The sequence below is a fragment of the Cimex lectularius genome, unplaced genomic scaffold, assembly GCF_000648675.2.
Source record: "Cimex lectularius strain Harlan isolate CLEC.00 unplaced genomic scaffold, Clec_2.1 scaffold124, whole genome shotgun sequence".
Taxonomy (NCBI): Eukaryota; Metazoa; Arthropoda; class Insecta; order Hemiptera; family Cimicidae; genus Cimex; species Cimex lectularius.
The window spans coordinates 503730-530638 of record NW_019392703.1 but is presented as its reverse complement, the minus strand read 5'-3'; the positions used below and the strand labels follow the sequence as shown (position 1 = coordinate 530638).

General features: G+C 33.6%; 1 protein-coding gene across 4 annotated transcripts; it reads left to right on the top strand.

The window, feature by feature from the left end:
- Positions 1–798: 798 nt before the first annotated feature.
- Positions 799–26874, top strand: LOC106666361 (protein unc-79 homolog). Of its 4 annotated transcripts, none has more exons than XM_024226205.1 (51): positions 799–1193; positions 2219–2338; positions 2403–2564; positions 2760–2930; positions 2999–3088; positions 3142–3327; positions 3387–3616; positions 3671–3885; positions 3941–4197; positions 4305–4446; positions 4505–4681; positions 4879–5002; positions 5064–5211; positions 5288–5430; positions 5491–5718; positions 5774–5911; positions 8237–8354; positions 8420–8589; positions 8994–9142; positions 9203–9360; positions 11786–11967; positions 12027–12228; positions 12608–12793; positions 12919–13038; positions 13777–13922; positions 13980–14101; positions 14159–14387; positions 14444–14582; positions 15070–15298; positions 15432–15522; positions 15587–15685; positions 15749–15924; positions 15982–16145; positions 17652–17747; positions 17857–18024; positions 18079–18197; positions 18278–18395; positions 18458–18575; positions 18635–18742; positions 20293–20433; positions 20492–20646; positions 20723–20817; positions 20882–21127; positions 23512–23622; positions 23694–23810; positions 23866–24051; positions 24123–24295; positions 24365–24602; positions 24665–24802; positions 26300–26422; positions 26482–26874. In XM_024226205.1, the coding sequence occupies exons 1-51, from the start codon at positions 1064–1066 to the stop codon at positions 26674–26676; spliced, it is 7986 nt and encodes a 2661-aa protein (XP_024081973.1). In that variant the 5' UTR covers positions 799–1063; the 3' UTR covers positions 26677–26874. The 4 variants fall into 4 exon arrangements, with proteins under 4 accessions (XP_024081973.1, XP_014249004.1, XP_024081972.1 ...); XM_014393518.2 differs by having other exon boundaries at positions 5774–5932; positions 12919–12990; XM_024226204.1 differs by having other exon boundaries at positions 5774–5932.
- Positions 26875–26909: the final 35 nt, after the last annotated feature.

Genomic DNA, 26909 nt, shown 5'->3' with positions numbered 1-26909 from the left:
ATGTTTGTTTTTGTTATCCCAAGGATAGGTTCGGGACCTATGTATGGTCTTGCAGATCCTCTTCTGGCCAGTTTGTCTGCTTCTTCGTTACCCAGAATTCCCCTGTGCCCTGGCACCCAAGATATCATCAGGTTGTTGTGTTTTCCCAGGTTGAGATTTTGGATACATTCACTGACTAGTTTTGATGTAATTCTTTGGAATAACATAGTGAGGATGGTCTGTTCTTCATTGCTTCCCTCAATTTTGCTTTTTATTGGGACATGCTCTAGGAGCATTTCCTCTTGACCGTGACCTGTCCCTTTTACCACTTTTAGTTGGCATTGGCCTTGGTTTTTTGGGGTCAACGCTTGATGTACTGCTGCATCTCACCAAGTCAAAAAAATCCACTAAATCGTATGCTATTAGTAGTTCTGCTTAGACTGTCTACATTGATGAGTATCGTTTGAAATAGTTAAGCGCCTTTTCATCTAAAAAAAAAGTCCATTATGAAATACAACATCGATGTCTTATGGTTATTATCGTGACTATGGTTTCATTTCCGGTCTTATAAGCTTTTAAACGTGTTCTAGCGCCATCATAATTGAACGTCAATTCTCTTGTCATCACCTCTTACTAATGTAAGTGTGATGAATGTCTTAATTATTTTCTTATTACATCTGGTTTTGATGCTGAGGTAAAAATTATATCTCTTCGATTTTTCACTATCGACTATAGGGTTCCTTTCCGCTTTTACAGCTTCCTAGGCTACATGAACGTAGTACGCAACTCCTGAGAAATAAAGATCAATAAAGTTGTTTACAGATGGACCAGATCTCGGAGATGATTCTCGAAGTTGAGAACGGAACTAAATAAACCGCAAATAATTTTATGCCTGAAGTGAGACCTTTCTGCACCGAGTACCGACAAACATCAAAAATGCAGGGCGTGTCACTTCCGCCCGCCTTGCACATAGGAACCGTTCTATTTTTAAAACCAATGTAAACGATAGGCATCTTCGATCCGCCTATCATCAGGAAAAAAATGAAAATATTTTGAGGCTAGAGTTCCGATTAAAATTGAATGTATGGACCATAGCCAATTAAACTTTTCCCAACTCCCTGCCAAGTGCATCGAGGAAATTGGCTCGTCAACGAGTTACATCTCGTATTTTTCCCACAATTGTCTTTCCATCATGGGAACGAGGGCTGCAGCTTGTAAGTTTTAATCAACCCTTTGAGATCCTAGGAGTAGACCCAGTAGTGTCACTGACAAAAAATTATACAAAACTAAAACTGTCATCACTGTCTTTGCCTCTGACAAAAAATCAAATATATACACTCAAAGACAAAACAAAACTAATCACTTAAATTCACTGATTTATTTTCCATAATAACTAGCTATATAGATTAATAGTTGACTAAAAACGTCAATGAACTGATTTTCATACAGAATCGGTCTTTGACTGCACGAAGGCACATTGAGGAAGTTTCTTGCGTGATCCCATTTGCTCCATTTATTGGGGAACAATTTTGTATTAATGCATGACAATGCTTGACTGTATGAAGCTCAAATTGACAACCACTACTTGGAAGATGTAAGGATTACCACAATAAATTGGCCAGCAAGTTTTTCAGGTGTTTAGTTGAATTTTCTTGCAAATTATCATAATTAAATATTTTTTAAATTAAAAATCATGAATTACTGATCTTGTTTAATTTGGTTTAGATTAAAATAAATATATTGTAATTAATGTAATGATAAAAATTTAATAAACAACAAAATAAGACAGTTTGGTTGTTTTGTCTTTGAGTGTATATTTATTTATGGTAAAAAAATTGTAAACTTATTAAAGAAAAAGAGAATAGGTAGCAACATTAAATAGGGAAGTATTATTATTCTTTTTTATGACAACCATTGATATAAAAATTAGATATACCAATTTTATTTATTTGTAAAACTAAAAAGATTTTTCTGAAAATATCAACTTTTCATCACCTCTATGTTTAATTAAATAAACAAATTTCTTAAAACTAAATAAAATTTATAAATCAATTTGAGAAATCTTTGTTCAATTGAAATTGTTTAGAAATTATTTAAGAAAATGTTTTGTCTAATTTTTGTTATTTTTAGGCCTTTTTCTTGTAGGTGTTTTAAATAATTGCTTTACATTTACATTTCAGCAATATGTAATACGATCTTCACAAGAAAAAAAAATCAATATTGCTTTAATTGCTTCTAGTTGCTGCAAAGATTAGAAATCTACACGACTACCATCTACGGTTGCTGCACAATGTCGTTCCTCTTCCAACGGGCACAGACGTTGCTAACACCATTAAATACTTTTCACAAACTTTGCTGAGTAAGTCATCATAATTTTACTTCTTATTATTTTGATTTTCTCATTGGATTAATCTGTTTTCCAGCTGTATTAAAAGACGTCCCTAGTTCACCGATAGAAATGCTCAAATATCCCGATAAAGATGCAGCAAGGTTGGCTTTGTATCCAAACCTCGACTACAAGGGCCTTTACAATGCGATTGTGGAGTTGGTCGATGTGGCACCTCTAATGCTTTACGGCCTGCAGCGTAAATATAATTTCAAAATTGTATTTTTTTTTTTTATTTATTAGAAGGAACAATTACATTGATTGATTGTAGGAATTTATTTAGCTGTTAATTTTCAACAGCTTTAATAATAGGAAAAAATATACTGTTTTTAGTTGATTATATTTGTGTTTTGAGAAAATTTAGCGTATTAAAGTATTCATAAAAAATTTTCAGCATTTGGTGAAGCCTTGCTTCAGTGCTTGGGATGTCTGATGCCATTTTTAGATAGTGATATGATTGATTCTCTTCCCTATTTGACAGCATCGACCATGTCGATTCTTCCTTCTTCTCTTCACCAAGAAATTGTTCATTCCCTTTACTTTTACATTCTTCCTTTTACGATAAGTATGCACATGGTGAAATGTAACATGTTCCATGTAATGTTCTTGCATTTTTTTAAAAACAAATTTCAGCCAGAATCACGCATGATGGAAAAGAATGTTACGCCAGTCAATCGGTATCAGCAGTATTGATGATGATCTTTCAATATTCAGAAGATATGGGTGTGTAAACCTTTATTATTTATGTTGGGTTTATGATTAGATTTTTTTTTCAGCACACCATTGCCAGATTTTGGAATGTTTAATGAAAATGAAACAAAACCTTGTAAAAGATATGCTTTGTGTTATTGCACATGGTACATCAACTGCCAGAGCATCAGCGGCCAAACTTTTATTTTATTATTGGCCTACGTTTAATTCAAGTTTGTTCGAAAGAAAAGCAATCCCACCTAAATTCACAAGTTTGTATAAACTATTCTATATCATGTTCGTAAATTAACTAACATTTTGTAATTTTCAGGTTGGGTCCCTTTCCTCTGCCAAAGAGACATGTGTCCCAATTCAGGAGCAGCAGAGGCAGCAAAAGTGTGTTATGATCATTGTATATCAATAACATTTGCCACCGATTCTCCGCCTCCTTTGTATCTTTGTATTGAGTGTGCTAATGAAATTCACAGAGAACATCCAAACCAAATGTTCTACGACATTCTACATCCTATGCAGCAATGTTCTGTCACTTGTGAAAATAAGGTTTGATTCTTTTTAAAAACATTTTTCCTTTTAATTTTTAATTTTTTAATTTAGAATTGCAGGTCATCGGACAAAAGCATAGTTTCGATATGTTTTACACCAGAATGTGCAAGTTTCAATGGAAATCATCCGATACGCTATTGTGCTCAGTGTGATGCCAGCAGACACAATAAAAAACGAGGTGGAGATCACATGCTGCATACATGCCTTCCAAAAGCATGGACAATGCCACCAGACATGCTCGTTTATTTAGTAGAAGCTATTGTCAGGTAGACAAAAAAATTAACTTTTTTAAAACAGCGATTGAATTGTTTTGATCTTTAGTTTATTGAAAGAAGCGAGGCCGACGACACCAGAAATATCAAAAGATATGACAGACATACAGGCAAAAGCTACAATGCTCAATGCGATATGCGATAAGGATTCTTTGAGTACTGAAGAAAGACAGCTAATGGGGAGATTCGGTGTCTGGCTTTTAGTTGGGCTATGTGTTCCGACAGAAAATATTTCCAGTGAAATTCTAGGCCGGCTCTTATCCATGCTTTTCCACTGGTTTCACGTCACAGCTTATACTTTTGATGGTAATGAGTTTTTAAGTTTTTGAGATGATAATTATTACATTAAATTTAAAAACACAAAATTAATTTATATTTATTAAAAATCCTATCTTAACCATGGATCCACACAGACCAAGCAGAATGCACATTAGAAAGATTGAAGACTGACTATGTTTGCGGCTGGTTAAACGAAGTGTGCCAGGCTCATTTTGATGTTTTCGTTTCTTGCCTTCTTCCACACCCACCCGATTACGCCAGAGTTGGTGGACACTGGTCAGTAACAAACATTAATGTTTTACAAAAAAAATTAAAACATACGGAACATTTACAGGGACATGCTTGTAACAAAAACCACACATTTGAAGAAGGGGTTGAACAGGCTGTTTTGTCTTGTCCCTTATGAAGTTATAACGACAAACGTATGGGATTATGTTATGCCACACTGGCTAGAAGCCATTGTAAGAGATGTGCCTGATAAAGAATTATGTGAACTGAAAATGCTTTTGAGGTATTAATTTACATATGAATTTATTTAACACAGTTTTTATAAATAAACTGACATTCAATTTTGATTGGAAGCTCTGAGGATTGAAAATATTACAATTTTGACCCTAATAAAGTTCATACATAAAGAAAAAACTTTGAGAAAATAAAAGTTAAATATTGCCAAATAAATTTAAAAATAAAAATAGTTTCAATTTGTAGCAAAATCTTAGATCCTGACATGAGCCCACTTGGATTTGATGCAAAAAAACTTTACCATTTTGTTGCTGTGAGATTTAAGAGGACATCACCTAAAGTCCAAGAACAGGCACTTCGGTGGCTTCAGGTATTGTGGTTTATTTCAATGTAATTTTCCATTATTTAAATTTTCAAAAAACTTATTGCAGGTACTGACAGCTTTGGAAATCATGATACCAACACATCTTTTGTTCTCTTTCTTTGAAGACGGACTTGAAAGTATGAAAGCGACAGACGATAAAGAAGCAAAACGTTCAAGTGAATTTTTAAAGGATGATAAACAGCCTAGAAGTATATGTAAGTGTTAAAAATTCAATGTAAAGTTATAAATATAAATTTGTCTTTTTGTAAAAAAAAAAAAAATATTACACAGCTCCAGTGGTAGAAGATGATTCAGGCCCTTGTTCGGCCCTTTCAGACGATGAAGAACACGGCTCCAGAGTTTCTAATTTAACTAATGATATAGATTTAAAATTATCCTGTTGTGTTTTGATGCTAGACTTAGTATTAAAGCAGGTAAGCAAAACTTAATATGTAAAAGAAAAAACTGTCCAAAAATAAATGTCCTGATTTCAGCTTGAAAGGCATGAGATTGAAAAGCATACTGGTATCCACACTGTGATAGCTCAGGACGTATGTCGTCTTCTTCAGGTCATGATGCTCACATCTTGGCTTGCGCCTCATACTTGTGAAGACCAGACGAAAAACGACTGCAACCAATGCGAACTTTCAGTCGCCTGGCATCAGCTCGCTCTACAGTTAATAGAGTACATAGCTCAGGAAAACTTAGCACATCCGCCAGATGTATGTACTGCTTTGTTTTATAACTTAATAGAAATTTATTTTGTGACATCTTCAGCCGCCGCTCGAAGAGGTGCCTATAGAGGAATGCTGCCATTCAAAAAAAAGCCCACCGGAGGGGGACAGAAAATCGAATGATCCGAAGAGTGATGTAGTGATCAACATGCCCTTGATGGAAATTCATACAGTGGGAGGGGTACTTGTCAACATGCCTCATGTAAAGCACTGTTACCTGCATTTAGCACTATTCACCACTGTTTTTATTTATTTCTCTTAATCAACTGCAGACTGAATTGTTAATCTGAGAAAACATTTCTTTATGTAGAAATAATTGTTAGCATACAATTTCCGACAATCAATCTGATTTTATACTTTAACAGAATCCCCCAAGTCTATAAATAAACATTTGTATTGTATGTGTTAAAAAAAACTCCAAGGAGAAAAAGAAATATTTATTTTATTATTTTTAATAACTATCCAGGCTTTTAATGATAGAACTCATTAAAGTTGATATATAATACACAAACTATTTAAGCAAAATTTTTCAAATATGAAATACCAGACAAAAATACACATTGAAGGGGAGGGATTGGTGGATTTCTCCAATGCACCCCCCCAATAAATAAATTTAAAAAAATATAATTGTATCTTGATAATAAAACAGTTTTATCAGGGACGGTAGCCAAGAGGTCTGCAAAATAGACCCTCAGCTTGTAGAGCCCGCGGTCATTGATTCAATTCGAAATATCGCATTCTCCAAATTATTAAATTAGAATTAGTCTCTGGGTAACATTGATAAAGAATTTTTAAAAAGAATCATGTGACTTCATCACAAAATGAAAGCATTTCAAGTCTGCAGTTGTGTTGAATTATTTGTGGTGATGCCTGAACATTCAACATTTCAATTTAAAATTGTTCTTTTAAATTCTTTTTGATATAAATAAATTAATAGATTGATTAATATGACGATTTCTTAGCAAGGACTGTCCTAAACTTTATTTGAAATTTGTTAATGAAATAGACAATTTTTACAAAAGTTCATTATTTCTTTGTTAAATTGTATAATCAATGGTGATCTGTTTGATATAATAATCATAATTTCAAATTATACGAAAAAAAATCATGGCTAAATCCTCAAATAATTCAATTTAAGTTTGATGGTCACTTTTTGTAAATGATGGTTCTACCCATAGATTTCTGGGATACATCATTTACCAAAAGTGAATCAACATACTCACCCCACCTTCATCATTTCTAATTGATGGTTGTAAAATTAATTGTGTAAATTTTTTCACATATATGTGTGTATTAATTGTTTCAATTTTACCTCAGATTATTAGAATTGTCGCTTATAAGTATGAAGGTTGGTGATTTATCAATGCTCTTATGTCACTGTGTATAACCATAATGCTTATGTATGTGTTCGCCGTTTGCTGTGCTCACATTTCATTTATCAATTGATATCTCTTCATTTTTGAGGATAATATCGTGAGTTTAAATGTTTTTCTTGTTTTGAAATGTTGAAATAAGGCTTTATGTGTTATTTAAAAAAGAATTTCAGGCCAAACAATCCGTGTGGTTAGAGGTCTTCAATGGAATACAAACTGTATTTGCAAATCGTATTAATGGCACAATTTATTTTTTCCCTTGGTTTAATACACACCAGTTCATTTATGATTTTCAAGTATGTTCAAACTTTGTAGACCATTTTGCACATGACACATTGCACACTTACGCTAATACTGTAAAATTTACAACTGGCCATGCTTGATATGTGACTTACACTTCTTGGAAAGTACAAATTTTACTGTACTTGCATGAAAACGTTTTATGTTTTCCTATAGCATGAATGTGAAACTCTTTGCATTTTGCTTTAAATGTTAATTTTTATGTATAATATACAAATACAATATATATATTTATACATATTTAGTGATAGTCGCAATGTGTGAAAACTACCAATGTACAGATTTTATTTTTAGTTAAATAAAGTTAATAAAGCTCAACAATATAAATATTACATGCAATACATCTGAAAAACAACTTTTCATTAGTGTAAACTATCGATTTTTTTTAAAACATATTTCCATATTACTTTTATAGATTTCATCTAAGCCTAAAATTTATAACACATAGTTTTTGTTTTGTTTTTTATTATAGCTTTTGTGTCAAAATAAAATTGTATCCAAAGTCACTTTGTCAAATTGAGATTAATTATGTACATTATATTGTATGAAGTGTGAACTTACCAAATATACCACTTTACAATTTAGGAAACGCTGGGAGAAAATTGTAAATGCTTTTTTTGTATTATAAAATCACACAAATTGCATAAAAATAAATTTATTTATAATAATTATATTAAATTATCAAGAAGTTTTTTAAAAATAATATAAGTATATCTTGTATACTTTTTTATGTATATATTATAAAAACAAAAAGTTATTATAAAATAAAACAGCATTGAACTGAGATCTTTATAAAATATAAACATTTTGTTGATTTAAATTATTAATTGTAGATTATGACAGCAACGGTTGAAACAGTAGTTGAACAACTGGACCTAGCGCCGATCATAATGTCAGAAAAAGTTATCCCTGCAATAGCAAGGTCGGTCACCATCACAGATTCCGACGTCGGTAAGTTTCAACATTAAACTGTAATCAAATTGAACGGTTTTTAAAATACATCAATATATTTTTAGCGACTGCCACTGCTCATGTAGCGAAGCCGACGCTGGTCGGGGAAAATGACGAGACTGTCGAGTCGGGTGATGAAGACATGGAAGACTTCTGGCAGACTTCGGTCGGAAAATTCAGGTTCACAATCGACGAGCTTCCACAACAGTTGCAGTACATTCACCAACTTCTTAAAGTAAGCAGAAAACTGATTATCACAATATGATATATGTATTATTTATTTTAATTAAATGTTTTAATATTTCATGATTTAATTAATGATTATTTATAATTTTAACAATTTCTAATATAATTTTTTATCATTAATTATATGACTGTTTATAGTCAGGTTAATAAAATAAAATAATTTTATAAAGATAAATTTAATTCTTAAAGTTTATTTAAGTGTATTTATTAGTAAGACGTGAGATAAATTTTGAAGTTTGGTTGATTGATTTATATGAGAAATATTGACCAAAGTTCATTCAATACAGATTTCACCCATGCATGATGATGGTGTAAAGAGGATGAAGAGTAATCGAAGATGATTTAAGTGTACAAAACTCTACAATGTTTATTGATTATTTTCTTTATCTTTAGGAAATTGCCAAAACTGATGACCCCGAAGTACTTTACTACATGTTAAATTGTCTCTATTTGATGTGTTTGCATGGTGATGCATTGTCCAAAGCTGTAAAACACCACAAAGGATTTATTATCTGGTGCCAAGAAAATCTACTGATTAAAAAGTACTTTCTGTAATAAGCTGATTTTAAAAGAATTTAATTGTATTATTTTATTGTTAACAGTTTGTGGGAGTTATGCAATGCTGAACATTCTCATATTTGTGAAGTTTGCGTCCCAATTTTACTCCATTGTATTACTCTCCCATCCGGATCTGATGCATTCTGGCGAGTCCTTCAAGATGAATTCCATTCAACAGACTGGAGGATAAGATTTGTAGCAGGTGGACCTTTTTTTAATATTTTTCTTCTTCTTATTTTTATGTTTTTATTAGCCAGATTACGGTGAAAAATGAATAAAATGTTTTTGGGGGAAAGGGGAAAGTCAGAAATTCCAGGGGTGATTGTGGAATTTGAACCCATGTGGGGTCTATGAATTGTGTGTCTGATGAGCTAATCACGCAAATGTTTTTCATTTATTTTATTAGCAAATATAAAGCTCGTTACACCCAAAGAAATAGCACAAGAAATTAAAAACTTACCTGCTAAAAAGACTCCAGGATATGACCTCATCACTTAGAAATATTTTTAAAAAACTGCTTAAAAAGGGATTAGCTAAATGAACATCCCAATTTAATACTACAATCATACTAAAATATATTCCCAGCATCTGGAAATTCACAGGAGTGAACCTGATACAAAAACTGGGTAAACCGTTGAACAAAGTCAAATAATATAGACCTGCTACTACCAACAGCCTATAAGCTTTTCGAAAAATTATTAAAAAGAATAAAACCTGTTGTAACCCTGACTAAAAATTTAGATTTTTAACAAGACATTCAATAATAACTAATGAGAAATGGACATAATGTCCATGAAAAATGAACTAATCCTATCTTCCTTTATGCCTCACAGACTTTAGACAAGGTCTGGCATGGACTCATCAGTAAACTAAAATGAATTTTACCAAAGTAGTATGTAGGTATTATCAGTTCCTGCCTAACTGACAGACATTTTAGAGTCAAAGAAAAAAATCGATATTCAGAAATAAAAACAATAAATTTAGGAGTGCCTCAAGGTAGCATACTAGGTCTAATACTTTACTTGTGATTTTCTGGAAATGGATGGAGATGTCACAGGCGTGTATCAGTAGGTCCGACCATCAACTATTCATCCAAAATCTTTCAAAAGGTATGTAACAAGATAAATAAATGGGCACAAATGGAGAATCAGGCTCAATCAGCATCTATACATATAAATTTTACAAACAAAAAATTGGATGTTCCTTCTCTACCATTGATAAAGCTGTTATACCATACAGCGATTCAGCTAAATATCTGGGAATGACCTTAGATGCCAAATTGAGATGGAAAGAGCAGTTGTAGAGCAGAAATAGATTTAAGGTATAGACACGACAATCGTATACAAACACTCCAAAATAAAATGTTACTTAAAATAATAAATGCACCTTGGTAAGGAATAAGGTCTTACAACATGCCAAACACCATTCTCAGGCAGCATGAGAATGAGGAAGTGACCACACTCCTACACAACTGAAAAATCGCTAGAAGGTTGAAAAGAACATCACCATATGGACTGTTGTAATAATTTTGTGAATAGTGATGGGTAACTAATGGGTTAGGAATAAGCAAATATTTATTTATTGTATATTTATCATTGTAAAGGAGATACAGACAAATGCCATACTAGGCATGCCAATTGATGCCATTTTTACAAAATATAACCACCAATAAGTACAAGGTACTTATACCAGAAAGTGAGGAGTGGACCAAAGGAACACCAGTGAAAGCCTCCTGGTGGTAACAACAGCTCAAAATTGGATAAAGGCACAGGAGCTGGTGTCCTTGGTATGAATCCGAAGACTGAACTGACTTTAAACTTAGATAAATACACTACAGTTTTCCAATCTGAATCATAGCAATTGAACACTGTACCAGAGAAGACATTCCAGGAAAATAGCCATTTTCTCCATTTTGCCATAGTCAGGTGGCACTTAATGGCTTAACCTCATGTAAGGTAAAAGCAAAAAGCATACATAATTGTATGGAATCCCTGGCAGAATACAGACCCTGGGCATTGAGGACATAAAGGTAATGAGAAAATCGAAATGTAGGCCAAAAATGAGTATAAATTCTCTAGGTCCCGACCCTACAGGGGCCTAGCATCTAGCCACAAAACATGAATTAATCCAAAAATGGATCCTTAATGAGTCCAAAACCTGGTGGAACAACACCCTAGGCATGAGGCCCATGAAGAGATTCCATAGAAGGGCTACAAGACCAAAGGAATTACTGGAAGATAACTGCAACAGAACAGGATTCTTGTTAGATTCCTGACAAGGCTCTGTCGCCTAAGGAGACTCATGAACTAGATAAGAGTACAGAAAGAAAAAACTCTGTGCGGATATGGCTAGGAAAAAAAGAAGAACATGTTTTATATTTTTGTGAAGGTCTATGTTGGTGCAGATTCTTGTAACTTAGAGGGAGAAAGCTGCAAGCGAGATCCTACCCAAGGAAGCTGGCAAGGTTGTGGAGGTTGATTAACAAAGCTTGCCAGTGAATTACAGGCTGCCTCTTTTATTCCTATCGCTATCATTCTGAAATTATAATTGGTCTAGTAAGACCAGTTTTAATAAATAAAGGGAGACAATTTTTTCTATTTATTTATATTATTTTATTAAAATTTCAGTTGAAAGAGTGACTGTTATTGTTCGCTTTATGGATTCAACACCGCTCAGGGCTAATTTTGGGTTGCAAGGGGCCCTGACAAATGCTTTTTGCTATTTGATTTCAAGTTTAGATGATTCTAATGTTCAGGTGGCACAGCGTGCAACTCTATATCTTGGGACGATTCATGATACAGCAATCAAAGTAAATATTTCATTAAAGTACAAAAATGTTTACTTTTTAATTGTACTTTCTTCTTTTAGAGTTTAATAATGTGTTTAGAGAGTCAATTTGATTCAGTGATAGTCGATAGACCGATGGTACTTCAGTCTCTCTATCAACTCCATAATTGTCTGAGCGATCGCCACATACTGACATGGGAATTTTTTCTAAACAGATTTGACACTCTGTTTCTAGAAGCGCAGATCAATTTGGAAAAAACGGGAGATATTACATATTTACGAGGTATAAAAATTACAATATGTTGTTACTGCATTTGTTACCACGTTTCTACAAAAATGCCTGATTGTTCACTTGGATTTTTGTCTTGGCTCTTTCTTTATGAAATAAGTTCTTGTTTTCATTTTACTTTCCACTCACTTTTATTTTTTACCAGTGACTTTTATTTATTTCATTTTTTGAATGTTGTCAAGTAGTATGTCAAAATTTCTTTAATTGTAAACCTAAAATGTCAACAGGAAGAAATTGTTTAGCTACATTGTCATTCACATTCCGGTGACTTTTCTATATATGATTTTTTTTTATTCATCACTTTCTTACATGTATTAATCATCAAAAGTTAGGAGACAAATTAGTAAAGTTCATGAATGAAAATTGTGGCCAGATTTGAGAAATACAGATCTGATGAGTGAAACGTTTATGCGAAAACTGCAAAGAGCCCAAGAAGCATTGTCCCAATCCGATTCGAGTTCAGTTAAGACTCTAAGCGCAAGTTTTGGCTCGAAATGGCCCTACAAAAGAACAATGTCCGCACCAGCGACTATGGTGCCCCGTCAGGATACTAAACAAGGTATTTATTAATGCCAAGTCAGTAAAATTTGATCACTGTAGTGGTTCTTTAATCAGGGTAATTTATTATAATAATTATCACTTCTGATTGCTACTTACAATATTATGATTTTTTCATCCTTCTAGAAAAGGAAAAGGTCTACAGCAGGCAATACTCGGCCCCGATATTGAAAAGGAAAACTTCTAGATTTGGACTGGGTCAGTTGATAGGTTCTATGCCACCAAATAACACAGTGGTTCCGCCAGGTAGACATTGAACACAAGAAAATTTTTTAAATGATCATATTTAGCAAATTGAGAGAAATTGAGTTATATAAAGCTTTAATTGTTCCAAATGCATGTTTCAGTTTCAACTGTGCATCGATAAATGCGTAAATGTCTATCTGGTATAAAAATAGCTGTGAAGTAATCAAGGAAATAGTAATGACTTACTACAATAAACTAACTAACATTTTTTTGTACAAGAACATTTTCTATACTCACCAATTTTAAACTGTTACAAGAAGTATTAAAAAGACATTACTTCATTTTCAGTCTGATCTAACATCATCATTATACAACATTGCACGTAACATTAATCAATGTTTCAAAACTTAGCATGTTTTGGAAAAAGACAATTCAATTCAGTATCAAAATATCCTTTGAGATTTTATGCTTAAGGCATGTTTAATTGGTGTCATAAATGTATTAATTTATGTAAATGTTCCCTTTATCATTCTACTGTTTGTTACAATCGTTCATTAAATTTCATCCCTGTAGGAGTTTTTTTGTTGGGAAAATGTTTAAATGTCCTAGTAAGCATATAAATGTTAAACCATTTGAAACTCTTCCTCAGAACAAACTCAGAAAACTAAAAATCCAAGTTTTATTCTTGCAACTTACATTTCATTTCAATTGAATACTTACTCAATAAATTTAATGCATGATGAAATTCTCTCAGAAGCGAATTTGATTTTAAATTTGATTCGTCGTCTTTATTGCTAGATGGGCATATACACGCTATGAACCCTGGAGACGATGTCAACCTCGCCGGCCTTTTGCATAGGGTTTTGGATTTAGAAGAAGCTGACAAAGAGACAATGCATCTTCTCATATTTTTATTCTTACAATTTTTATCACGGCCAGAACAGGTATCTTTTCTGTTAACATATTAATTTAAATTAATTTATCATTTCTTTAATTTATAGGCATATCCTTCTGATGAAAAGATTCTTGCTAAGACTCAAAGCGTTGTATTAAAACATCTTTATTTATTACTGGGATATAATCAAAATGAAAAAGGCTTTCACATACCACCAAATAAACTAAGGTAAAAATTCCTTTTAACATTAAAATTTATGTAATTACGTATAAAATTATGCTTTAGATCTTGTGGGGTGTTTAATGTGTTTATATACAATTTACCGCAAGTTCTTGATCAAAATCATCTGATGGGCGGACTCTTGATGAATACATGTTTGCTGCTTCTCCATTATTGCCCTTGCCCGCCGCATTATTCGCCAGACTGTCAAACCGTGCCAACTTACAGCCTGTGGTACTTAGAGCCCCATGTTAGGAGATCCTGGCTAATGTCAACACTTGTCTTTCTTTACAAAGTAAGTCTGAACAAACCGATGTTTTTGTAAGTTGTTAAAAAAATTGTTTTCTGCAGTATCAATACAGCCAGCCACCGCAAAGTACCCAAGTGCAGAGCTTGGTAAGAATTGTTCTGAACTCACTAGATGCCCAGCATCATGTCTGTAAGCGAATACCGACCACGTTAGTAATTAATGTTTCTACCCGCTCAAGAGGTAATTATATATGGTTTTTAATCTATTGTTGTCTATGTTCATAGAATCTATTCGTGTTATGAATATTTATGTCATTAAAATTTACTAGTTTAACATGATGCTGAAGATGGTTCAAAACGTTAAATTTTAAGTCCAGTTTTGTCTTGGTGATTTCCTCCTCAAGTCAACATCGTCCATACCTCTCAAAACTTACTGATTAAAGTTATACTTGCAACTTTTGATCATTACCATCTTGAAAAAAAAATTAATGAGTCTAGGCAGACCAATATAATCAGAAGTGATCAAGCTACAGTTAGCTACAGCTACATCATCACATATCTAACAATTTAAAGTTCTATCTAACTAGCTATCACACTACTCAATTTAAATATAAACTTGTATATTACAAGCGCTAATTTAAAAAGAAACTTGTACATGATGAAAGAGTGTTATCCTAAAAAAAATGGAAATAAGAAAACAGTGTTTTCATTATAAGTATTCACTTTAGATGTAAGTCAACCTTCTTTGGGTGTTGACGGTGATCACAATGAGCGTTATGAAACTCCGCCATTGTCACCAATGTATTCTGGAGGGAATGGATCCCATGTTAGCAGCATAAAGACTAAAGGATGTGGTAGTCTGTATCAAAAAGCACCAGGATCAATGGAAACCCACTGGGAGGAGGATATAAACGAGGGTGAGGGGAAACTAAGCACTCGCCGGTTTCCAGAGTACAGGTATTTTAATTTTAATTATTTATGAAAGTTACTGAACAATTTGTTTTGATTTGGTACTCATATTTTTGTAAATAATTGAAAAGATTTTTTGGAAAAAAATGTTTAGTGCTTACTATTATCGAAATTGTTAAAGTTACTCAACTGAAGCGGAAGAAACGGAATCTGAGATTGCAGCAATTCCAGAGAGCTACAAATCCGATAGTACAGTTCATGGCAGTTCTCATGTAAAACTATTCATTTTCAAATAATTATTTAAGAATGAAACTTCTTTAGCTACTGACTTTCCAGGGTTCCTTTGAAGAAGTTTTGGAAGATGTTGAAAAAAAACGAGGCGAAAAATTCCAACGTCCAGTTTGGTTGTGCAGCACAGAAAACCAAATATCTCAGGTAACCAAATTCTATACTGAATTTTGATAACTAATTGAGAAAGTATTTTATGATTTAATGTAGCATGAGCACAGAGACAACTTGGTGCAAAAATTAGGGTTGAAGGAAGGCATGAAAATGTTAGTGTCGTCATCAATATTCCCTGTGAGTGCACAACATTCAGAAGTACCACACCTGGCGGTAGCAACTGTGACAAATCCCCTTGTCGTTCAAGACCCAGGAATTGCTCCAAATAGCAAGTAAGATTGTCTATATAATAAATATAAAAATGTTAAAATAACATATTTTTCTTTAAGACCTGAAATCAGTCTTCAGCACACAATGTCAACATCTACATCATCATCAACTCCAACACCGACACCTTCCACTTACCCACCTTGGCAAATGGAACAACCTTTTAAACATCTAGCCACACAGCACGGTCAGGAGCGCCTATTGCCAATTGGTGCTAGTAGACAAGGTATATAACTGTAACCAGAAAAGTTTGAGTTATTTTTCATTTATTGTTTTAATACCATTAATAACTATTTCTACTTACATAGGTTAGGTTCATTAGGTCTTTACATGATTTGAACCAAGACTATAATTATCAGTTCATAAAGAAGAAGTGACTTGTACAGTTCACTGTAACTTATTTTCTTTCTTACCCATAATTTGTGTGCACTTATTGTGTGAATTTTAGCAAGATCACGACACCTTTGATGAACTCGCGACATGGAGTCTCATGGACTTTGGACATGCGCTCCAGCTGAGGACTCATACAGCCTGTTTTAGCATAAAAACCACATTGTGCCAAGCTCCAGTCCACCTTTCTAAAAGGCTTCCCCATAAGTGTAATGGTTTGATTTTGGACAGGTTTTTTTTCATATTGAAAATTTTAATTGTCAAGCATTTCAATTTGTTTAAGTCAAAAACAAAAACGGGAAATTGATTTGAATTAAATTTGTTTATCAAAGAAATATTTTTTAATTATTATAACTTTAATAGAAAAAAATCATCAAATTTTTTAATTTATTTATTATAATTTTATTTTTGTTTTGTTTCATTACAAACGTTCTTATTTTTTTATTGCTGGTTGCCAACATAAATTTTATTTTTCCTTGTCAATAAGAAAGAATTTTTATTTCAAGAATTTTGGAAATCGCTTGGCTCTTGGGGAAATGATAGTACTGGTGGCCAAGGCAGCTCGTAAAATTTTCACCACATCTGGTGATGAAACGATGAGTGAGCGCACTGCCAAAAAGTGGTTCATAAAGTTTAAAAGAATACTCCACGAAACTAAAAGCATTTTGTTAGTGAATATATTCAATTTTTGCGCCAATGGTACGACCTCCTGCTGTTACTGCGCAGGATCCATTTTTCATTACATGTGACAATCCAGTCAAAAAAACACCTCTACTTTTTTGCCGTCAAAGCAATGAAAGACAAACGCTTAGAGCCTTTAGCTTGATACCGTTGTACAATTTCAGCTTCCACATGTCCTCATGTTGATGTAAGGTAGAGTGAATGTTTTTCATCACTTATGTTGAACACTCTGGTAAGCTTCTGACATGTTTGACACGAATCGAATGCAGTAACTTCTCATCATTCATTTTCAATCCCCTCATACCTATAAGCAAACTTTTTGAACCACTTTTGGGCTGTACGCTCAGTTATTGTTTCATAACCGAATGCAGTGCAACTTTACGGGCTGCCTTGGCCGCCATAGTGCCTTATGAATTATGAGCTTTGAAGCCATGAGAAAGAAAATATTTTATAATTTATTGTGAACTGTTCAAGACACTTTTTCTAAATGAACTGACACATTATCCTCTTGGTATTACATGATGTAAACTTCTATTCCTCCTTTGTTAGTAGAAATGTTGATTAACACAACGATTAACACAAAACAATAACAAATGAATAAATATTGTGTATGTATTAATTTTTAACAATTATTTATTATATAACATTCTGTTTGTCTCAGTGCCTAAACCATTACCAAAATCACCGAGGACTGAAGGGTATGGTGCTTATGGATCACCAGATTCTCCTCTATCAAAAATGGATATCATTACCGTTGGTACGATTAATTTTATGTTCTTACTTTAACTAATTAAAAATGTTAAGGAAAAGATTATGCAATGTATCTTCATCTACATGAAAAAATGTATTTTTCATTTATTTTAAAGGCTCTCCAGTTGAATTGGACACCGAAAACAGCTCGTTTTTTGATTCGACATCTCACAGCAGCGTAACTCAACTCGAAATTCCCCAGCAAGAACGTCTTTTGCCAATTGGAGCGCCTCATACCATGGCTAATCTTGTCCAGCATGTCAGACAAGTGTTGGGCGTACATGGTAATAAATAAATTATTTATATATCAAAATGTATTTAACTTTTGTATTTATCAGATAACAAACAAATTGACCATCTAAGCTCGTTACGGACACCCACAGAGGTGGATTCTCTTTCATTGTCACCAGTCTCAAAACAAGACAGTTTTGAAAGAAGTGATCTTCAAGCATCTCATGTAAAAAATATTTTATTTATCTTAAAGATCTAACATTATGCTTAAAATTATTTGAAACCAAGGATCAAATCATTTTTAAGGCAAGCCGAACTACAAGTCCTAGGCGATTATGTAAACAAGTCGCCTTAGAATCGCCTCCACCCCAGCTTACTTCTGATACGGACCACGTATTCTATAGAAAGCCAGTTCCCAACGCAGGTTAGTTAATGTACAATAAAAGGAAATCATACAATCATAATAATAAATCGTCTTGAATAAAGAGAACACACAAATAGGTGAAAACAAGGAAAATATCCGCAAATCAAAAAATAAAAGAGGAGGGCCTTTTTCATTAACGCCGCATACAAGTGCTGATCATGAGCATAGAGGTGGAACTTGGTATGTTTATGATCTCCTTTCATGACATTTTGATAAAATAATTAATTTTTTTTACTTAGGTATGGGGTACATGCACCCATGGATACGGCAGCACAACAGGCTTGTCATGCTTCTTTTGACTTAAAACAAAGTGACTACAGAGTAGGAGATGAATGTGTTTATGAAAGGTAAAAACTACTTCTGATATATTTAAAAAAAATGGTGTTTAATTATTTCTAGTTTTACTAGGCCATTATTTAGAAGTCAGGTAATAAATTTAAAACTGACAATTCTTAGTGTCACGACATTTCAACAATCATGTACTTTTATTTCTGGAAATTAGTATTATTGTTTTTATATTATTACATTGTTTATATGTATCCCTAATAATTAACTTAATTTTACTTATGTTGGGACCCCGGACCTTAACCTTACAGTGATGAGCCCGGGCCAATGCTTAAACCGTTGCAGACACTGATGCCCCTCTACTATATTCTTACTTACTCAGTTTTTGTAACTTAATGAACACCTATGACCTCGAAAATCGCCCACCCAGGGAGTTGGCTGTCTGGGGTCATAACTCGATCTTATCCATACAGCCGCTGAGGTTGGACTCCTGGGGCTAACTGCAGCCAGGTCTTTTCAGCCAAATACATTCTTTCCTATTTACATACTATTCGCTCAGGCTGGTGGAGTAGTCGACATTCAAGTCAATGGGGTACTCAATATTCAACACACACTTTGAGCACAAAAATATCAGTACTATACACAATAAAACAACTCTGTTTCCTCAAAAAAATTCTCATATTGGGTGGCATTTCTACATGCTCTTTATATGGAGCCAAGGAGTGGAACCCTTCAATTAAGTGGACTCATTGAGTAACCGTTCTTTACTTGCTGGAATATACATGGACTTTGACCCAAAAGTGTCCATGTAATCAACCTCACATGGCCATGAGTTCTTCTGTGGGTCAGATCCTCCAAGTGCCACCTGTTGATACATGAGAGCTTCTCCACCAATACTGCCACTTTTTTTTGTATTTTTACCATCAAGCAGCCATGGTGGTTGAGTCCAGAGTTGGGACGTCCCAGCCTTAACCCCTCGTCTGCCTTTTCGTTACCCTCCAGTCCTATGTGTCCTAGTACCCAGACATCAACCACCATTTTGCCGCGGTGCTCCAGTTCATAGTATTTTTCCAAGTGGACAATTATTCTTATTGGTGAAATGGGGACTGTTGTAGCCAAGTGGTTAGAGTGATGGATTATCATCTTATAGACCACACAGTTATGGGTTCGATTCCCACCGTCACCCCCTGAATTTTCTTTCCCGCTGCTCTTCCCCCAAAAGTATGTTATACACCTACTACATGGAATCTGGCTAATATGTAAAAGCATGAGGCCATAAAAAATTCAAACTATTGTATTTTATTTCTATAATTTTATTTAAAAAATTATGAATTACAGCCACCAAAGTTAGGTTTGTTATATTTCCAAAAAGACATTTAATTTTTTATGTTTTCTTTATTTACAATGTTTAAATTGTAACATTGCACCATGCACAATTGCCAGTATTACTTGAGTAATTCTTCCGTCATTGTTTTTTTTCTTCTTCTTTTTGTTTTATTGAGGAAAAAATTTATTACAATGATTCTATTGCTTCACAAGGTGTACTAATTATTTACACCGTATATTCAACTTATTTTTATAAATTTTTGAGTTCAGTCTTTTAAAATTTAAGATGCGGAGAATGTGGAACAATCAAAGAAGAATACAGCGATGATGAATTGGGACTGTGTATTGTTATATTGGGAACTTTCATTCACCGTGAACCAGCGCTTGCAGCACCGCTTCTCCCCGAAATTTTAACGACTGTTACCAAGTCTCTATTCCATATTTCTTCTGTTAGTTTTCAGATGTATAATTTATTTATTTTCCAGGCTAGCTCTCACACCTACATACGCTTGGCAAAATGAAAGCAGCACATACCTTCCTGGAGGAGCAATCAGCGTTGCTCATCAATTTTTAAGATGTGTTCTACACCAGCTAGCACCAAACGGTGTATTCTTGCAAATGTTCCAAACAAATATGAACGGTAATAATTATTCTATGAGATTATAATTATTTCATTGAGAATTGATATGAATTAAAATAATCAATCATGGTTTTAGAAACAAACAGAATGCAGTTTTTCAGGAGTGTGGCGCAAGCGTTACTCGATTTTAATGAACTAAACCCAATCGCCCCTTTGCAGCTATTGCTTGAAGTAACCAATCTTATATATTTTGTATTAAAAATGTTTATAATTAATAATAATAATTTATCTACAGAGTTTAAATTCGAAGAAAACACTTCCAGACACTCTGCCAGTTATTCTGCACAATGTTGCTTGTTATTTGGACTGTCTTCCGTTAGAAGCAGGCCTCGGGCCCGGAACTGGGCCTTGGTCTTCATTAATTGGGCTGATCGATGTCCTTTTTCGCAGGCTTTCTCTACAACTGCAAATTGTGTCTCCTTTGCCATTGCTAAGGATTATGCTATCAACCCTAAGAGTCCCTGGAATAACAACTTGCAAAGTATGAAAGACTCGATTTTTATAGCCATAAATTTACTTTAATTATAAGAGATTAAAAATGTAACTTTAAAAACTACAACTGTAACCGTTGAAATTAAAACAGCCTAAGTGTTTTGTTGATTTAAAAATGATAAATTCCATCAACTAGATTTTGTTAAGGGCGAGAAAGAATAAAGATAGTGAAAGGGACTTGTATGTGATTCCGAGAGAGAGAGATTAATGTGGGGAGAGAGAGAGGGAGAGGGAGAGGGAGAGGGAGAGGGAGAGAGAGAGAGAGAGAGAGAGAGAGAGAGAGAGAGGGAGATAGTCAGAGAGACAGCGAGGTGTGTGTGAGAGAGAGAGAGAGAGTGTGTGAGAGAGAGAGTGAGGTGTGTGTGTGTGAGAGANAAAAAGCGAAATTACTCTGAAATGGTTGAGAATCGGACCATGGACAATATGAACTTTTTTGTTCATTTTAGGGTGAAGAATCTACTGGAGAAGTTTGTAGCACGAGTAGCAATTCACCCTGTATAGTGAGTGATCATGCTAGATTTGGGCTCAAGGACCACTCTTTCATCTAACATGAATTACATATTTACAATAAAATAAAGTTAATTATCTACCTATATAGTCTTGCACATTATTTTAAACTCTCAACGTATAACTTGAACTTAAAAAAATAATAATATAATACATTCACAATACCATATACGAAAAAAGGAGGAAATTAATAAATACAAAAATAATATATAATCATCAATTAACAATAGGGTTTTATCATCTATTTTATTATAAATATTGTACATTTAAACATCTAACCATACTTCTTTATTAAATTTTAATTATTCAGAAATCGTGAGATGCGGTCTGGTGTGATAGGTTTCAGAAAAACATTTTCTTCATGGTGCCAACGTTTCGACCTTTATTGAGATCATCTTCAGGGCCTGGGATTTACAAACGTTGGCACGATAAAGAAAATGTTTTTCTGAAACCTATCACACCAGACCCCATCTCACGATTTCTGAATAATTATCGATTAACGGTCACTAATCACCACACATTAAATTTTAATTTAAAATTTTTAAGGCTTGAAACATTTTTTCATTTTTTTGGGGTATTAGTATATAAACTCTTTTAAGAAAACCTTTTTACAGAAAAAGAGTTATTGAAAGTCATAGTTGCATGCTTTGTAATTTACAAGTGTTCACTTTTATATCTAGTGTTAATCTTGTGTACATCAGATGGAAATTTTAATTTTCCGTATAAATGTGTGGTGATTAGTGACCGTTAATTAATAATTATTCAGAAATCATGAGATGCAGTCTGGTGTGATGTAGGTTTCAGAAAAACATTTTCTTTATCGTGCCAACGTTTCAATCTTTATTGAGATCATCTTCAGGGCCTGGGATTTACAAACATTGTTTACATTTAACAAATACATTTTGGATGTGGAAAAGTGAATGAAGACAAACATTTTGAGTGAGTAGAAATACTTTGATTGAATATAAAAAATATATTTTGCATTGTATAAATTCGCTTTTCCACATCCGAAATGTATTTGTTAAACGTAAACAATGTTTGTAAATCCCAGGCCCTGAAGATGATCTCAATAAAGGTCGAAACGTTGGCATGATAAAGAAAATGTTTTTCTGAAACCTGCATCACACCAGACCGCATCTCACGATTTCTGAATAATTTCCGTATAAAGATTACGTTTTTTTAGCTTTTACTACTTTGAAAATCATACATGCTATGTTTTAATCTATTAAATGTTTCATCATTAAGAAATTTAGATTTGAAACTTTATGATATATACAATTGTTAAATTTAAGATTTCGTAAGTATCTTGTACCATATTTAAATCTCTGCAATGTAGTTACTTGGAAACAGTAATACAGATGTGATGAAATTGGAGAGATTTCTAACTTCTGTCTAATTTGATTATTATAAAATACTATAACGTTTTAAATCTAAATATTGTAGCTTACATCATATTTTTTATATGTAAAACTTGAGGTTCCCAGGAGAGATTGTTCTGGAAACTTCAATCAAAGACATTTTACAATTTGTTCATATTTATTTTATCATTTTTAAACTTGTATATGATCTTTTTTACAGTAATTTGCTATGGCCAAAAATAATTACTTTACATTTAGTAGCATTTAGAGATTAGACAGATAGATAGTTAGAGAGAGAGGAGAGAGGAGAGGGGAGGGAGAGAGAGAGAGAGAGAGAGAGAGAGAGAGAGAGAGAGAGAGAGATTATTACTTTAGTTAGTCATATATTAAAATTAAGCAATTTATATTTGTTGATTTTTGATTTGACTGTTTAACTGCCTCCTTAAAAAATAAACAATTTCCATTATTTATTAATTATACATATTTGTGAATACTTTTTTTGTTTTAGAGTATTTTGGATCCATTTTCAAAGGTGCTGAGTTTCAGCTTACAGAACCTTGTATTAAAATATCAATATTTGGTGGATTTATGTTACCTGTGTAATCGAGCATTTTCAAGAGTAATACTTTAATAGATGTATATATTAGTCAATACTTGAAATGTTTTCTTATATTGTATTTTAAATTCAAGGAAAGAGAAAAACAAGCTTTGACGAGAACAGTAGTTTTTGAATTGGTGCAAGCATTAAAGTTCAAAACGAACATCCCTGAATCGAATTTTTTGTTACTGATCAACTTCGTACTGCAGGTATTTTTCAATGGTGTTAGCTATCAGACAAAAATTTATTTATGACTCGTTAAAGGATGCCGGGGGAAGATTGCCTCCAACTGTTGCCTTCGGTGATGTTAACAATCCGAATCCTGACACGGCACCAGTTTTTAACACATTCGCCGCTGAAGTCATGAGGCAGCATCTCACAGACGCACTGGATTTTCTTGCAGACATTCATACAATAACAAAACTGAAAATGGCTATTGATAAAATAAAGGTGCTTTTATATACTTATTTTATTAAGAATGTCCAGTTAAAACCTTTTTTTTTTTTTTTTTAATTTAACAGAGCAAAGGAATGAGCTTGGGGCTGAGTGAAGACACTTTTGGAGGCACTTTGAAAAGTGGGATTGCACAGTTTGTGGCTCTCGAAATGACAAGAGGAGGCAGTAGCCGAGACAACAGATCTGTGTCCAGATATTTACCATGGTTGTACAACGCACCGCCGACTATTCAACAAGGGTAAAACATGCCCTTTACGTTATTTTAAAAATATTCTCTATTTTGAACCTAATCGTTCAAATTAATTAGCTCAAGGGAATTCTTGGAGTGTGTTGCCCACGTGAGGCTTCTATCATGGCTTTTGATCGGTGCGCTTACTCATACGGCACTTCACACAAGCCCTTGTCTACCCGTACCACAGGAAGCGACATGCCATATTGCCGATCATGTTCAAGTTATAATAACAGGTTTTGCCGAACAGTCAAAACAATCTACATTGTCCGTTGTACACATGTCATCACTGTTTCATGTATTTGTACTTTGTCAGGTAGATAAATGAGTACTGTTTGAAATTTAACCAATTTTATAGATGGATTTTGGTTCTTCTAGCTATGGACTGTTTATTTAGAGCAAGGTGCCGCCAGCAATCTACCCAGTAGCGATGCGCATTCAGTGACTATGAGCATATTGTTCGATTTCTGGGGAAAAGTCACTCCAAGTATTTTACAACTTGTTTCAAACACAAAAGTAATTATTTTTTATTATTGTTTTGAGTAAAGCATAGATTATTTGTCTGAGGGTCGATACCATCTCCTCGTTCTGTCAGATATGTTTCAGAATAATCACTGATTGAGTCATCATGATGCAGAACATGATTGAGTCTGTTAAAGTGCAAGACATATCATGAATAATCTGGATTTAGATATTGATGAAAAACAAATTCAATCGTTACTGCCTAGCTTTCGGCTTATTTTATGGTCATCAGGGTAAAACAATCTTAAATGTTTACAAATTAACATAAATTTTGAATAGGCGAGTTCAACTCAACATTCTTGAGAAAATCACTGTAAATTAATGAATCCTCAACTAAATTAATATTCTTTATCTTTTCATGAATTCAAATAAATTCTTTACATTGTATTTGTTCTCGTACAAAGCCTGACATTTGATCTTAAACATTTCAATAGATTGTAGGGTGGTGGTTGAATTCTACAGACTATAGGTCTTACGTTGTTAAATCATTGCCACCAACGAGGATGGCGTATTTGTTCTAGACATGACGGTGGCGTATAAGGCCATAGGCACATCAGGTAGAAGACCTCAAAGTGCAAAAACATTGGGTATTGAGGGAAGCCCTTATGGAGCTATAACACAAAAATTTCTTTAAAACAGTGGAGGCAAGAGGATGCATTCATGAGCGTACTAAGAAGACACTCAGCTAATTCGGGATCAATCAGCTTCCAAGAACGATCCTCATCTCTTCCTAAATGTCAAGGTCCTCTCTCTACATTCTACGCCTGCAGACGGTGAGCGCAGCTTTTTAGCCCCTCATCCAATGAATCCAGCTTTTGAGCATAATACCTGAAAGCAACAGACCCTGTCTAGGAAGATGGTCCTCAAATTGAACTATGGTGCAGGAGACCGAAAGACCAGGAGAGAGATTGGGTGACCAAAACCATATTTGAAAACCAGTGAACGATGGAGATTTAATTTCAAATCAGGAAAAAAACTTGAATTTTGGATTTTTAATATTATGCTTTTACTCTTGTCAATGTAACCAATTTCCACTGGTTTATCGACCAATTTTTTTTTTTTTTTTTTTTTTTTTTACGAGTATGGAGACCTTTTTAATTTCCTTATATGTTTTGTCATCACTTAGTGGGTTTAGCATCTTCTCTTTGTATTCATCTCTATGTATTAGATTATTATAATTTTCCCTTGTCAGCTTTGATGATGCTCATTCAAAAATTGCTCCATTATTCCAGTCGCTCTAAATCTGTAATTAGTTCAAACATAAAATTATGTTTATTGTATGATAAATTGATATTACAGCCGTCTGAATTTCCGTTCGAATTTGACATCATCCTTATAAAACATTTGTTGATGACCTTAAAATAGGTCAAAAGCTTGTCATTAAACTGAATTTGTTTTTTCACCCACCCAAGATCCAGATTATTCATGATCATGACTGGAATCTGTCAATCTTTATTATTTTTTGAGCATTTGCTTAATTTATTTTTGTAGCTTGCTGAAATGGTTAACACCCACTTCCTCGGTCTACTTGAAGCACTTTTGGAATGCAAATCGGCAGTTTTAAATAAACTTATGCCTGTTTGGAGCCCTGTATTATATTCACAACAAATTCCGGTAAGCTTTATAGAAGAAAAAAAATTAATACGATTAATTTTTTTTTCTTTTTTTTAAAGCTTCCTGGTCAGATACAAATGAGACTGCAGAACTGTAACAATTTTGCCCCTTCGACCCCACTCACCGGATCACAAAATACTATCAACCCCCCTTGTGAGGATACAGTACTCCTGCGATGGCTCCAAAGACTCCAATTTAAAATGGGACAGACTGAACTTCAGTCTTCTGCGGCCACTCAGCTTTATTCTGCTTAGAAATATAATTAATTAAAGCTATTATGCCATGTGTCTGAATAAAATGTCAATGAACTGTACTTTATCAAATCTTCCCGTATTCCAATCGAATGGAAAAGGCACGAAAACCAGGTACTATCTGACAATTTTTTTAAATTTATTTTTTATATTTTTTGTACATAAACATTAATGACTAAAATACCATTAATGGGTTCATTCATAAATATACATAAAATAGCTTAAGACTTTTTTTC

Excerpts from the sequence above, each read along its gene's own strand:
- LOC106666361 (XM_024226204.1), top strand. The coding sequence starts at position 1,064 with ATGGACCATAGCCAATTAAACTTTTCCCAACTCCCTGCCAAGTGCATC. Across the intron at positions 15,299-15,431 it reads CGCCGGTTTCCAGAGTACAG|TTACTCAACTGAAGCGGAAG; the intron begins GTATTTTAATTT and ends AAATTGTTAAAG. Across the intron at positions 16,146-17,651 it reads AATTGGTGCTAGTAGACAAG|TGCCTAAACCATTACCAAAA; the intron begins GTATATAACTGT and ends TGTTTGTCTCAG.